At 43.1% G+C, this 13768-nt stretch overlaps 1 protein-coding gene across 4 annotated transcripts in view; it reads left to right on the top strand.

The window, feature by feature from the left end:
* Window positions 1-13768, top strand: part of NETO2 (neuropilin and tolloid like 2) — a 39824-nt gene that overhangs the window by 3118 nt on the left and 22938 nt on the right. The window contains exons 1-6 of one of the 4 annotated variants that reach the window (XM_081030695.1): window positions 5259-5465; window positions 6060-6116; window positions 8444-8584; window positions 9178-9426; window positions 12924-12947; window positions 13053-13180. In XM_081030695.1, the coding sequence (XP_080886821.1) occupies window positions 5405-5465; window positions 6060-6116; window positions 8444-8584; window positions 9178-9426; window positions 12924-12947; window positions 13053-13180 (660 nt within the window). In that variant the 5' untranslated portion in view covers window positions 5259-5404. Of the gene's footprint in view, window positions 1-5258; window positions 5466-6059; window positions 6117-8443; window positions 8585-9177; window positions 9427-12923; window positions 12969-13052; window positions 13181-13768 lie in introns of those variants that run through there. The other 3 variants (XM_081030694.1, XM_081030697.1, XM_081030696.1) reach the window with 3 other exon arrangements.

Here is a 13768-nt window from a genome sequence, read left to right as displayed (position 1 = left end):
GGTTGATATAAAAAACAAAATGTGTCCCAAGGCACTTTTATGGTTTTTTTAGTTGGAAAGGAGAATCCTAAGAGGTGATCTAATCCAGTAGTTTCCAAACTTAACAACAGAACTCCCTCAAAGGAATCCTTACGAGGGGGTACTAAAAAACAAAACAAAACAAAACAAAACAAAACAAAACAAAGGGCCGGCCCTGTGGTTCAGGCAGTTGGAGCTCCGTGCTCCTAACTCCGAAGGCTGCCAGTTCGATTCCCACAAGGGCCAGTGGGCTCTCAACCACAAGGTTGCCATTTCAATTCCTTGAGTCCCTCAAGGGATGGTGGGCAGCGCCCCCTGCAACTAAGATCGAACACGGCACCTTGAGCTGAGCTGCCGCTGAGCTCCCGGATGGCTCAGTTGGTTGTAGCGCGTCCTCTCAACCACAAGGTTGCCGGTTCGACTCCCACAAGGGATGGTGGGCTGCGCCCCCTGCAACTAACAACGGCAACTGGACCAGGAGCTGAGCTGCGCCCTCCACAACTAAGACTGAAAGGACAACAACTTGACTTGGAAAAAAGTCCTGGAAGTACACACTATTCCCCAATAAAGTCCGGTTCCCCTTCCCCAATAAAATTAAAAAAAAAAAACACAAAACAATAGATCAGAGCAAGGTTGCTCTAATTGGTGAGGGGCCTTGCCCTCTCAATTGCTCACCAGAGTGGCCCTGAAAAATTGACGCTTTTTTACATATTTGTCATATCGCTCACAAAATTACAGCCTGTACTAATCTGAAAGTTCAAGTCTTCCTAGTCATAATGACATGAAAACATGTGCCTAGAGTAATACATTGGAAATTAGAGCACTCATGAGTGAGAAGATGTCAAATACTCTTCAAAATGTGACCTGGTCATGTTAAAATTTGGTGGTTGTTGCTGCGGATCTAAGGAAGACGCCTGTAAAATTAGAGCTCAGGAAACTGCCATCCCTGGAGTGTGTGCTAACAAGGAGATGGTCACATTCTGCCCGAAAGAGAAAGCACTTCTGTCTGCTGCACTTACCCCTTCTTATAAATGTGATGGGCAGTGGGGTCAGCCTATGTAGGCTGGATGACCCCAAAGTTCGCCAAGATTCGTCTTCTGTCTTGACTAGTAATTAAAGTTGAGTTTGATTAAATTTGGGTACTTTTTTAGGTATTTGGGAACGTAGTTTATCGAAAACAAGTTCCTACAGCCTAAAGAGTCTGTGGACTCTTACTGGAGCTCCATTCTGCCTTCATTAGAGACGAGGAAGGAGCAGTGCGACACTTCACGTTGTCGCATTCTGGCATCCCCTGAGAGACGTAACATACCTGTGTCTACCACGTAGATGCTTACAGCAAGAAGGCTTCAAAAGGGGCACATTTAATTACTAACCAAGGTAAATGGAGCCAGAGGTGAATGGAGAAAAGTCAGAGTAGTAGCTGAATATCTGGGGGGGGGGGGGGGAAGAATCAGGTATTTTTCTGTCCCTTGATTTATGCTGAAGTGAAAAGGATCTGGGTCACCTGTGTGGCTGCCGGTACCCGAGAGGCATGCCTGTTACTTTGTTAGTGCAGGCTCCGTTCTCTGTGCTGCGGCCCAACACGTGGTGTGGGCCTGCCCCGTCACGTCACGGGCTCTTGTGGGCCAGGCAATCCAGTCACTAGAGACACCTCCGTGAAGCAGGCAGACCAGGCCCTTCGTTCTAGTAGAAGAAAGTATCAGGTAACGTAAGTAATAATTTAAATATTGCCTGCGTAACAAAGCAGGATGAAGGAGAAATGTTCAGCTGCTTGAGAAGTCGGAAAGGCCTCCCAAGACCCAGTGACAGGAAGGAATCAGCCATGCAGAGGAGTTATTGCAGCAGAAGGAGTAGCTGTCCCTAAGGCAAGAATGAGCTTGGCATGTTGACGTCATGGGAAGAAAGAGGGCCTGGCCTGTGCAGCCATCGCTGGCTATTGGAAGGTCACAGGGCTTGTCAGGTTCCAGATCACATAGGTCCTCTAAGGTCGCGATAAGGAGTTTGGATTTGTCCTAAATGTAATGGGATGCTATCGGAAGATTTGTGAAAAGCTGTGATGTGATCTGATTTATGTTTTGAGAGGACCACTGGCTGCTGAGTGCAGAATAGACTATAGACGACTGGCAGAAAGTCGGTTATCTCCCCAGACTCACTTTACCCTTCAGGGGCTGTCTGAACTTTAGCTGAGCACACACTCCCCCAAAGTAAAGACTAGATCTCCCAGCTTTCCTTTTATGGTTAGGTGACCTGTGACTAAGTCAGTCTGGCCACTTGGATTCGTGTGCCACTTTGGGGAAGTGTTTTTGTTCAAAATGTTGATTTGGAGATCGTTGTAGATTCTGGGCAAGTGTTTTTAAAGGAAAGAGGAATGGCCTGTGTCGTTTCTTCCTTATCCCTGACCCTAACGCAGACATGGGAGCTGTAATGAAGGTCTGATGGCTGGCACTCCAGCATCCACACTGGGCCAGACGATGACCTTGGAAACGAAGGTCGTACACAGCTGAACAATCCGGTGGAAAGAGGTTAGGCCCCTAGTAGTGAGGGACGTGGCCTTCCCCGAGCCCTTGGCTACCTACCGTCCCACAGTTTTACTTGACAGAGAAATATGGTCTACCTTGTTTAAACTATGAGTTTAGGTTTCCTGTTTCTCCTGCCAAACCTCATGTTCACATTTGAGGAGCGCACAAGAGCAGTGAAAGAAACAAAACCAGACAGAGCTGCTGAATAGTCACAGAAGGAAAGTCTGAACGCCACGAAATAAAACGAGTCTGGAAAGAGTCCCTAGGAAAAGCAGGTGTTAAACAGCAGGAAGGTAATTTTCTAGAAGCAAAGGGAGGTTGATGGCAAGAACAGATTCTCGGAGACAAGAAGTATTAGTGGGGGCAACATAAGACTAGGTAGTAGGGCACTCCCAAGCATTTCCAGAACCAACTCCCCAACTTCTACCCATCCTCTGCCCCGCCCCACACCCCACCTGTCCAACCCAAACTTGCCCCCACTGTCACCAGGGGAGAAAACAGGCAGCGCCTGTATTGCTTTGATTGCAGTGTCTTCCAGGGGTGGGCCCAGGGCCCGCAGCTTTAGCATCACTAGGGAGCTTGTTCCAGTGCAAGTAGTCAAGCCCTACCCCACACCTGCCGGATGAAAACCTTCAGAGGTGCCCCCGCTGTGTGTTCTCAGAGGCCCTCACGTGTGACCGCTCCTGTGCCAGGGACTCAGTTCCCAGACCTGGACGTGGACTTCCCGGCACGGATGTGGCCTGTTGAAGCCTTGCTACTCCATCCGACCAGATGAACCTTCAGGAAGTTGGGCCTGTGTCCTGGCCAGCACTGGACTGGGACCACACACACACAAAGCACCGCAGCACTAACGAGTCCCAGCGTTTGGCATTAAAGGGCTGTATTTTACTGTGTTGCCTGGACTCTATCTAACAAGCGACTGACCAAGACCCCATTACGCAACTTGGAGGAAGCTGTTTCCTATGACACAGAATTGAGGCTGATTGACAGTCACACTGTGCCCCTAATTGTTGTGTACATTTGCCCGGTTCTTTATGGGGCCTTTTTATACCAAGTGGCACAGCTCATTTGGTTGATTAAGTTGCAGTTTTTTAAACTTGGGGGAAAGAAAATTGTGAGCAGCCTCTAAATAAAGTAGAAAAGAATAATAGGTTTATTTGGTCTTGTAATTTTATTTTTACTCTGTTTGTTCTAAGTTGTGTATTCTGTGCAGATTTTAAAAATCAGATAGTTTACACAAGTAAAATTTTATTGGTCGTTGTATTCTGTGATTTTCCTGGCATGATTTATCTTTCTGCCATGATTTTGCTGCTGTTCTCCTGGTTTCAGTTGGTTGATTTCTTACTTGCCCCATTTGCCTGGCTTTGTGTTACTTGCTTATCTACTATGAATTATAAACGTGAAAACTGGTCAGTTGTTATGCCTGGGATTCAGGAGGGAAGATAGACTGAGCACGAAATGTTGGTCAGGGGCGTGTCATCTGAATGGTGTACCTGGGGACATAGTCTCCCTAAGAAGATAAATTGATACCAACGGATTGTCAGGTGTCTGGTATTACCCTGGGTTTTTATTTTGATCATAAACCTTCTTCTTTAAAAAATACATAGTTCAAGATTCCAGTCTTCTAACGCTGACCCAGTGCAAAGACGTGAAGAGTCTGAAGGAAGGCTTGTTCCTACATAACATGAGATCCTCAACACTAGCGACCAGAGAAAGGAAAGGGGAAGTTAAAGCTGTTGTGAGAAGACAGAGAGGAGACAGGTGGAGGATAGAGGAACCAAAGATGAAGAAGGCTGCTGATTCATTTGTAAGATGAGAACAAGTGAACGGCGAGCACGGGCTGCCCACCGGTGACTGGGTGGTAGCCAGGCAGTGGGTGCTGTTGGCTGAGCGTGGCACCGCCGTCTCCCTGTCACTGACCTAGCTCCCGCCTCTGTGCCCCCGTCGCCCTCACCCCTGACATCCTGTACGTCACCAGTTGCAATGCACTATGTGTGGGAAGCCAGTCACCGATGTCTCCTGCCACTGCCACCACCACTGGCCTGCTTCAGGTCCTTGTCATCTTGGCTTCCTAAGTGACCTCTCCTCCTGAAGACTTTAGACTCCACACAACTGTCAGCATTATTGGTCTGAAACAAAGATGTGATCATGTCACTCTCTGGTTAAAACACTCCTGGTGGCTTCGCTTTATAGTCAGAGTCCAAACTCTTTAGCCTGGCATCCAAACGTTTCACCTCAGCTCTCCTCCTGTTTTATGCACGTGCCGCTGGGTTTCCATGTCAGCTGTTTCTTCCTCCCTCTCCTGGACGGAAGCCCTGTGAGGTCCAACCAGATTACACCTCCGTTTTCTGCAGTTGCTCACTCTGTTCTCCGCACCCCCAGCAGAATGACCAGCTCCCTTCGTGCGTTCAGTATATCCTCTAACCCGTCAGACTCCTCTTGCCCTTGTACTGGAGAGGTTCCCTGATGGACGATGGACGCCTTAAGGATGGTGGTTTGTCCTCATGTCTGTCATTGATTTAGCAGCATGCCCAGCACACGAAAGATGCTGTATGCATCGTCTCATCTCATCTTCGCAACAACCTTCTGAGGCCGGTGCTATTTCCAACATCCCCAATTTGCAAATTAAGTAAACTGAGGTGAAAGGCCCGTGCTGGTACATGGCAAAAATGGAACCCCAGCCGAGATCCACCTAACTCGTAACGGCCATAGTCTTCCCTGTTTCGCTGTTTCTCCTCCCACATCTGTGTCCAGGAGCCTGCTGTCCGGTGGGAACTCTGAGTGCCTCCTGACTGACTGCGCCTCGAAAGCTCCAGTTCACACAGGACTGGGCCAGGCTGCCAGTGTGACTTCCAGTGAAAGGAGGAATGGAAGACATCAGCACACCATTCATAGAAATAAGATGTTTAAGAGAACCTTCAAAACAAAGTAATTCGAGATGTTGGTTAGGTCTTAGAAATATTCAACTTGGGTGGGGGGGGGGAGAAGCTTCATTTGCTGAATAAGCCGCTTTTGGAACAGGAGACAGGACAGTGCCACACAGCCCTGAAATGCCCTGAAGATGTCTCTAGGACACTGCTGCCCCTTCCTCGATCTTTATTAGGAATGTTCTCAAAAGTCAGAGCATGTGATTGACTTTTTACAGGCATCATACATTGCAGAGCTAGCCAGAACTCATGTCAGCTCCGTGAGATGGAGTACACTAAATACAGGAATAATGGGGTCGGCAAAATTTGTTGCAAAAACAAAGCATGTTTTTTGATCCATCATAAATTGAAAAATGCTTTAAATGCCATGCACTGTTCAGGCTTATAGAGTATCAATCGTGTTTTTTCTTGGGTTGTCTTAAGTGTCAAGTAGTTAATGAGAATGTAACATATATTCCTTAAAAGTCTTGGGAGTGAATGAATGTTAGTAAGAAATAGTGGTCGTGGCTGTCTTCTTTGTCATCTGATTTTCCTTGTGAACTTAATACAATGGATCACAGTCTCCATTTAACTTTCTTCTCTGTTATTTCTCCAGTGTTGTTAATAACCGTCCTGGTGGTGGAGGGGATCGCCGTGGCCCAGAAGACCCAAGGTAACGTACTTACAGAGATAACTGCCACGTGCTCAGGGTGGAGGGGTGGCTTCTTTGAAAGGACTGTAACTTTTGAGGACGATTTCCGTAATCCCCCGGAGTGTTCCGATGACCTACGGCTTTCTGTCAGCCTCAGTTTAACTGTGTTTAGCCGCAGTTAATGGGAGTAAATTGTCGACATAAAACAGTCTTGCCCTGATAAATTTTAAGTGTTGGCATCACCAGGAGCTCCAAGCACACACACTGTGGATTCTGTCCAGAAATTTAATGAGACTCATGCCTTATCACTAAGCAAAACTGAAAATCCATTTTTCCAATGTAGACAAATGAAACATTTCTATCTGTACCTTCTTCGGAATCCTTTGGACCTGTTCTGTCGTCCTTGTTTTTGAAAGACTAGCTGGTGTGAATTTTGAACCAGTTTTCCATGTCGGAGGTTAGTACGTTGCTTATATAACCTGACTTATTTTTCCTTTTCACCGAAGTTAAACATCCACATGACAAAAGTCCAAGCATTCTAAAAATTAATTGGGAAGGTCAGCCGCCCCCATCCTACCGGACCCCTTTTCCTGCCTCCTGAGATCACCACTCTCAGCTGGGTCCTTCAGTTTTTCCCTGCATATTTCTAAACAACATGCTTTCTGTTGCTTCTTCATTACTTCAGTTTTAAGTATCAGATAATGGTTTCCCGCTATGGAAGATGAGTTTTAGCTCTTCCGTGCACGTCCTCTCCACCCCCAACTATGTCGAATGTTCTCTTCCTTCCCATGGGCTCCCCCCAGTTGAGTATAATGACGTCGGAATTCTGGTTACATCGCATTCAGGATTGACTTCAGGTCATTCCCTGAGCTTTTTCAATACTAAGTGCTGTCTTTCAGCTTAGAAAGTTCTTCTTTCCCTTTTGCTTCTTCTTCCCTCTGCTGTTGTCCTGTGAGAGCCTCAATGAGCACCACCCATGACTGACATGGATATCTTCCAGAAAAACCGTCCTTAGAACTACAGGCAGCAGGCCAGCGCTGGCCCAGGGCCACCGTTTGCAAACCTCTGCTCTCTACTTTCCACTAATTTTTTCACTTCTGTTTTTAGAAGCTTTCTTTTGTTTTTCGGGGGATGTTTTAAGTATCCTCGCATCCACACTCTTGTTTTATGGAAATACTCTCTTTTTCTCTGAGGAGACTAAATGATGCTGTGGTTTAGTGTCAGTGTTATTGGGCGTTTTGGAAAAATATTTTTCTTACCTAACTCTGTTTCCTCAAGTAGCTTTTTTTGGTTGGTTTTTAATCTGTTTTTCACAGTAGAGGCTTTCCTCAAATGTCTGGTGACCTTTGAATTTTGAATATCTGCTCATATTTACGAGGCGAGCTCTAAAATCTGACCACTCACTGTCTGCAAGTATAGGGGGGCTGTTTACTGCGGCCCCCACTGTCGAGTTACCCGCCTCTGGGGAAGCCCTCTGTCACCATGATCGTGTCTTTTCCTTTGGGCTCATTAGACTCCCCAGAGAAGAAGCTTCCCATTTCCTGCTTAGAGACTCCACATCTGACCAAGAGGCCTGGGGTCGGGGGCGAGGGGTGGGGCTGCAGAGGACTGTCATTCAGTATGGTCACATTCACCTGGCCGCCCTGTTCTCAGACTGGCATTTTCACCCTTACTGTACCTGGGGTCCTCTAGTCCAGTAACTCTGTCTTCTCCAAAGAAATAATCACGTTTCTGATGTGGTGGTAAGGCAGCAGGGTATTGGAAATGAAATGGATGCTGCACAGACTGAACCAAGCCTCGTGTTTCCAAGAAGCCCAGTTTCACTGCCGTCAGCACCCCGTCCCCCACCTGCAGACATGCAGTGCTGCGGGTGTGAGGGCGGCGTTGTCGTGGGATTGGGTTTCTCTGCTTCCGTACTTAGAGCTTGTGCCGCCCGCCCTCCAAGGAGAACTCCTGGACTGTGTCAGGGGCCTTTGAGGAAGGAGCAGAGCCAAATGCACTGATGGTCTGTGATCTTGAATTAACATGCCTTTGTAACCTCGGAGTCTTCTCTGACGTGGTGTTCAACTAAATATAGCGGGGTCAGACCAGAGGTGAACCCCTGGGATCCTGCTAATTCTGTGTCTGAACTGAGTTTTACGGAGTTTGTGTGATTCATCAGACTCTCACACACATGCTTTTGCCCTGTAAAAGCCACGCATGTCCTCTCCCTGCTGGCTGACCCGGCGGACTTGTTCCCCGGTAGCACGTTCTTCCAGCCTCACTTTTCTCTCTTCTGCTGGACTCAGCTTGGTGTGTTACATTTGGCAATGCTGTAACTAATGTTTTAAATGCTGTTTTCCCCTAAGATGGACAAAATATTGGAATCAAGCACATTCCTGCAACCCACTGTGGCATTTGGGTTCGAACCAGCAATGGGGGTCATTTCGCTTCACCTAATTATCCTGACTCGTACCCACCGAACAAGGAGTGTATCTACGTTTTGGAAGGTATTTGACCAACGTCTCTTTTATTGAATGAATTTTTACTTTATTGTAAAACCAAATACATTGGTGAAGTGCCTTGTTTAAACCAATTTGAACAAAATTAAACATGTATTTGGAGTTAAACTCTAGTAATTATAAATATTTCTGACTATTGAACCCATTAACAAGGTAATAGTTGAAATACTATAGGAATTTTGAATCTTCTAAGACATGCTTTGCCTAGATACACCAGTATGTATGAGAAATTTCTCTGATAAGAAACATAAACAGGCATCTCTTAGTTTAGACTTTATGAAATTTCATGTTGGTTACATTAGTCGTTCCTTCTATTTCTTCTGTTTTTCTGTTCATTGTGGTACATTGTATCTCATGAACCAAGCATTAGCCCTCGACCCTAATATGAATCAGTTAAGTATTAATACATTGAACTAATTTCATAAATGCATAGGCCAAGGGGAAAGATTACTGTAGCTCCACAGAGTGGCATTTGTTGCTGTAACACTTACTACAAATCGTACGCGTGACATCCTCGTCTGCGGAGCAGTCATGCCTCATCTGCCTCCTGTCGCCCTGATTCGCTTACTCTTATCTTCTAGCTGCTCCGCGTCAAAGAATAGAGTTGTCCTTTGATGAGCATTTTTATATAGAGCCATCATTCGAATGTCGGTTTGATCACTTGGAAATTCGAGACGGGCCCTTTGGCTTCTCTCCGCTCATAGATCGATTCTGCGGCGTGAAAAGCCCTCCATTAATTAGATCAACAGGGAGGTTCATGTGGATCAAGTTCAGCTCCGATGAAGAACTTGAAGGGCTGGGATTTCGAGCAAAATACTCATTTATTCCAGGTAATGAAATTATCATTTCAGTGGTTGGGCATCTCTCCGATTTTACAATCTTAAGGCCAGAAAAGAGCTAATCGAGTCCAGTCAATCCTTTAGGAAATGTAGAGCCTTGTCCTGTGAAAGAAGTGCATCCCTAGTGCAGAAACAGACATTCAAGTTATTGTTCTCAAAGAGCTTACCAACCACAAGGCGGAAAAGGAACTTAGTGTAACAAGTATACAACCCTCGTATTTATGTTTTCATTCAGGAAATGTGTTTATTGAAAAAATTAAAACATCCCGAATGAAAGAATACTCGTAATCTGACCATTGCAGGTATATACAACCAGTGTTAAGAATTAGGCATATACACCTCCGGATGTTTTTCTGTGCCTGTTTTGTTGGTTACATATAACTGAGAGTGTGCTGTGCACACAGGTCCATTACTTGCTTTTTTGCCTGAACAACATAGTCAACTGTTTCTTCCTGTCATGAAACATATTTTGGGAATTTTTAAGTGTTGCTTCATTATTCATCTTCTCAGTGTCAAAAGATGACATTTTGAAAAAGTAAAATTGATCTTATAGACTATTTTTGAGAATAGTTTTACGTTCACAGCAAAACTGAGCAGAATGTACAGAGCTCCCAGGTACCTTGTACTTGCACCACACACAGAATCCTCCAGGTGGGACCTTTGTCACTGGATGAGCCACATTAACACGCCAGCATCACCCAAAGTCCATAGTTTCCTTTAGAGCTCACTGTTGGTGTTGGACATCCTGTGGGTTTGGACACGTGTCACTAGAGTGTCATACAGAGTATTTTCAGTGCCCTAAAACCCTCTGTGCCCAGCCTGTGCCTACCTCACCCGGCCCCCTAAGACTCCTGGCAACCACTGATCTTTTACTGTCTCCAGTTTTGCCTTTTCCAGAATGTCATACAGTTGGAATCATACAGTTTGTCGCCATTTCAGATTGGCTTCTTTCACTTAGTCATGTGCGTTTAAGGTTCATCCATGTCTTTTCATGGCTTGAAACTCATTTCTTTTTAACACTGAATAAAATCCCATTGTCTGGATGGACCACAGTTTGTCCATTTTGTTGAAGGATGTCTTGACTGCTTCCAAGTTTTAGCAATTATGAATAAACCTGCTGTAAGCATTATATGCAGGGGTTTTTCTTGTACAGAGAAGTTTATAACTCGTTAGGTTAAATAATCAAGGAGCACAACTACTGGATCATATTAAAATTTCTTTTTAATTTTTGTATAATTGGATGATGGTGATGGTTATACAACACTGTGAATATATGTAATGCCACTGAATTGTACACTTAAACATGGTTAAAAGGATAAATATTATGTTAATATATTTTTTTCTCCAATAAATTTTAAACAATTATAAACAGGTGTCTAAAGAAAATTTAATTTGCAAGTTTAGATAGGACCTATATATACCAAACGACCAGATAGAAAAAAAATCACTAATCTAAAAAGTCTCAGAATCTTTAATTAGACTGTAAGACCTATTTTAATGTACACTTTGTTGTATGTAACTGGGTGCTTGGTTCTTGTTGTTTTTAATTCCAGATATTTTATCATGGTTATTAAATTACATATTGAAAAAGTAGGGGGGAAGTTTTTAGCTCAATTTAGAAAAATCCCAGAACTGTTCTTTTTTAACTTAATAAACCAAACCTATCTAAGAGGGGGCAGTGACATGGCAGCTCTTTTGCAGAGAAATGTCAAAGAGATATTTAAATCTTAAACAGCACTAGAGTAAATGTCATAAGAGCGGTCTGGCAAATCAGACTTTCTTCATGTGCAGGCGAGAGTTGCAGGACATTGTCGTTACTGCATTAAAACTCCCAGAATTCTCCCTGTTACTTCCAGGATGTAGCAATCCATTAAGAGCCTCTGCTCAACAAATATCACTGGGAACTTAGACAGTTTCATTTAAACAATACTGATTTCTCATCACTGTTAGTAGGCTTCACCCAGATTTACCAGTCCCTACACAAAATTTACTTTATAAATTTGACTGTAAATAACTAGACACAGCCGTAATTTTGCTAATTATTCATTGCCTATTTATTTTGACACGTGGTTTTTTTTTCTTTTAGTGATAAAATTGTGGAATCCCCAGCCACATTTTCAAACAACATGAAAAGTAGGAAAAGCTGCCTAGAAAATTGGAATCTAGCCCTAGCTTAGCTATTGTATGATCTAAGAAGATATAATCTCTCTCTGATTCAGTTTCTTCATTTGTAAAATGGAATATTACATAGCCCTCCGGACATTCTTGCCATTAACTTAATACCAAACGTGATTTATATAAAAACTCTGAAGTACTATAAAATGGAAATGTAAGGTAATATAGTCTAGAAACTAAGCATTTTATTATAATTTGTCTATAATTTAAGTATAAGCCATATAAAGTTCTCATGATACAACTAATAGAGGAAAAAGTTACTTTTCTTCAAAATAAGAAATCTTTACATATAAAGTTGTCTGGTTTTGTTTTTTAATGTTTAAAAACATTATTCAAATAACCGCATTGTTTTTGATGTCTATCTTCTCTTTCGGGTTATTACACTTGTTTGCTAAACACTGATTCATATATAAAAATTTAATAACGTCTTTTTGATGTTAAGTACCAGTTACTTCAGTTAGTTGGTTTAGTTCTTAAAACAATCAAGCACTGACCAATTTAATTAGATAAGCTATTTTAATATAAATTATTGGTTCTCAGTCTTCTATGAACTACTTCATAGGGCAGGCTATCCTGTATGTCACCTGTCATCTTTCTTTTCCCTGTCATTGTGGAAAAGCAGCTCACTAGCTACTACTTTTTATGGTAGATTACACATAACATAAAATTCATCTTTTTAACCCTTTTTAAGAGTATGAGTCATCGACAATGCTGTGTGACCGTCACCACTGTCCATCTCCAGGACTTCGTGGGCATCCTGAGCTGAAACCCCGTTAAACACGAAGTCCCCCTTCCCTCTCCCTCCAGCCCCTCCTACTTACGGTCTCTGAATTTGAGCACTCCAGGTCCCTCACATAGTGGAATGACACAGTATTTGTCCTTTAGTGTCTCGCTTATTTCAGTTAGCCTCATGTTTCAGGTTCATCCACGTTGTCGCACATGTTAGAATCTCCTTCCCTTTAAGGCTGAGCAATACTCCATTGTATTGTACAGGCCACATTTTGTCTATCCATTCATCCATCAGTAAACTAGCTACTGCTTTAACAGAGTTATGAGTTGCCAGGCAGCATGTAAGTAAGTTATTAATTCATGATGGGATCAAGAGTATAAACATGATTATTTTTAAAACCTTGATCCTATGAGTGAGCACCTGAATATGCTCGTAAATAACTAGTGGTCTGTCGTCTACACCAGTGAAAGCTTCTCCTGTATTGTTACTAAATGTAGCCGTAGACATAACATAGAGGTTAAGCCTTAAAGTAACTCCAGAATATCTCAAAATGCCAATAACTTTCTTCTTTTTCCTGTTACAGATCCAGACTTTACTTATCTAGGAGGTATTTTAAATCCCATCCCAGGTTTAGTATATTACCTATTTTTTCCTCATGGCATTTTGGGTCAGTCTTGTTTTTCTTTGAGCATCATTCCTCTATTCTTTCTAGATTGCCAGTTTGAGCTCTCGGGAGCTGATGGAATAGTGCGTTCCAGTCAGGTGGAACAAGAAGAAAAAACCAAGCCTGGCCAAGCAGTTGATTGCATATGGACAATCAAAGCTACTCCAAAAGCTAAGGTATAATTATGTATTGAGTCATTTCAGAGAACATAAGACGTGATCTGCATGGGGTGTTATTTTGGTTTATACAGATATTTACCGATTATATAAACTTTATATAATTTACAACTTTATAAAGTTTATTTCTTTCACTTGATTGGGTACCTTCTAAGATTTCAGCATTGTGATAGTTAAATAAGCTACAATGTAAATTTCAGGAGTGTCACACAAACATTAAGATTTTTTTTAAGGTTTTTATTTTAACAAAGTTAAGATTCTTAAAATCGGTGAATTCCTCATTGAAGAGTACAGGATTGATCAGTGTGATCATAGATTCATGAAAAGGTTTTAATGGGGAGGAAGAATAGGTCACAAGAAGTTACAGTGCTTTGTCCCAGGTCTCAGTTGGTGACAGCAGTGTCAAACCACAACACCAGCTTATTACGTCTTAGGTCTGTGCTCTCGCTGGGCTGTCCTCTGCCAGGCGTAGAACTTTAACTCTCACAGATTGAGATTCGTTGCTACTTCTTCTTTTTGCTCTTAATTTACTTATAGGAATAGCAACAGAGAAAATTATATTTAATGTGTATGCATGTAAATAGAGAA

The sequence above is a fragment of the Rhinolophus hipposideros genome (assembly GCF_964194185.1).
Source record: "Rhinolophus hipposideros genome assembly, chromosome: 21".
In the NCBI taxonomy this organism is placed as follows: domain Eukaryota; kingdom Metazoa; phylum Chordata; class Mammalia; order Chiroptera; family Rhinolophidae; genus Rhinolophus; species Rhinolophus hipposideros.
Note: the sequence above shows the minus strand (reverse complement) of the source record. Positions and strands in the feature narration are given on the sequence as shown.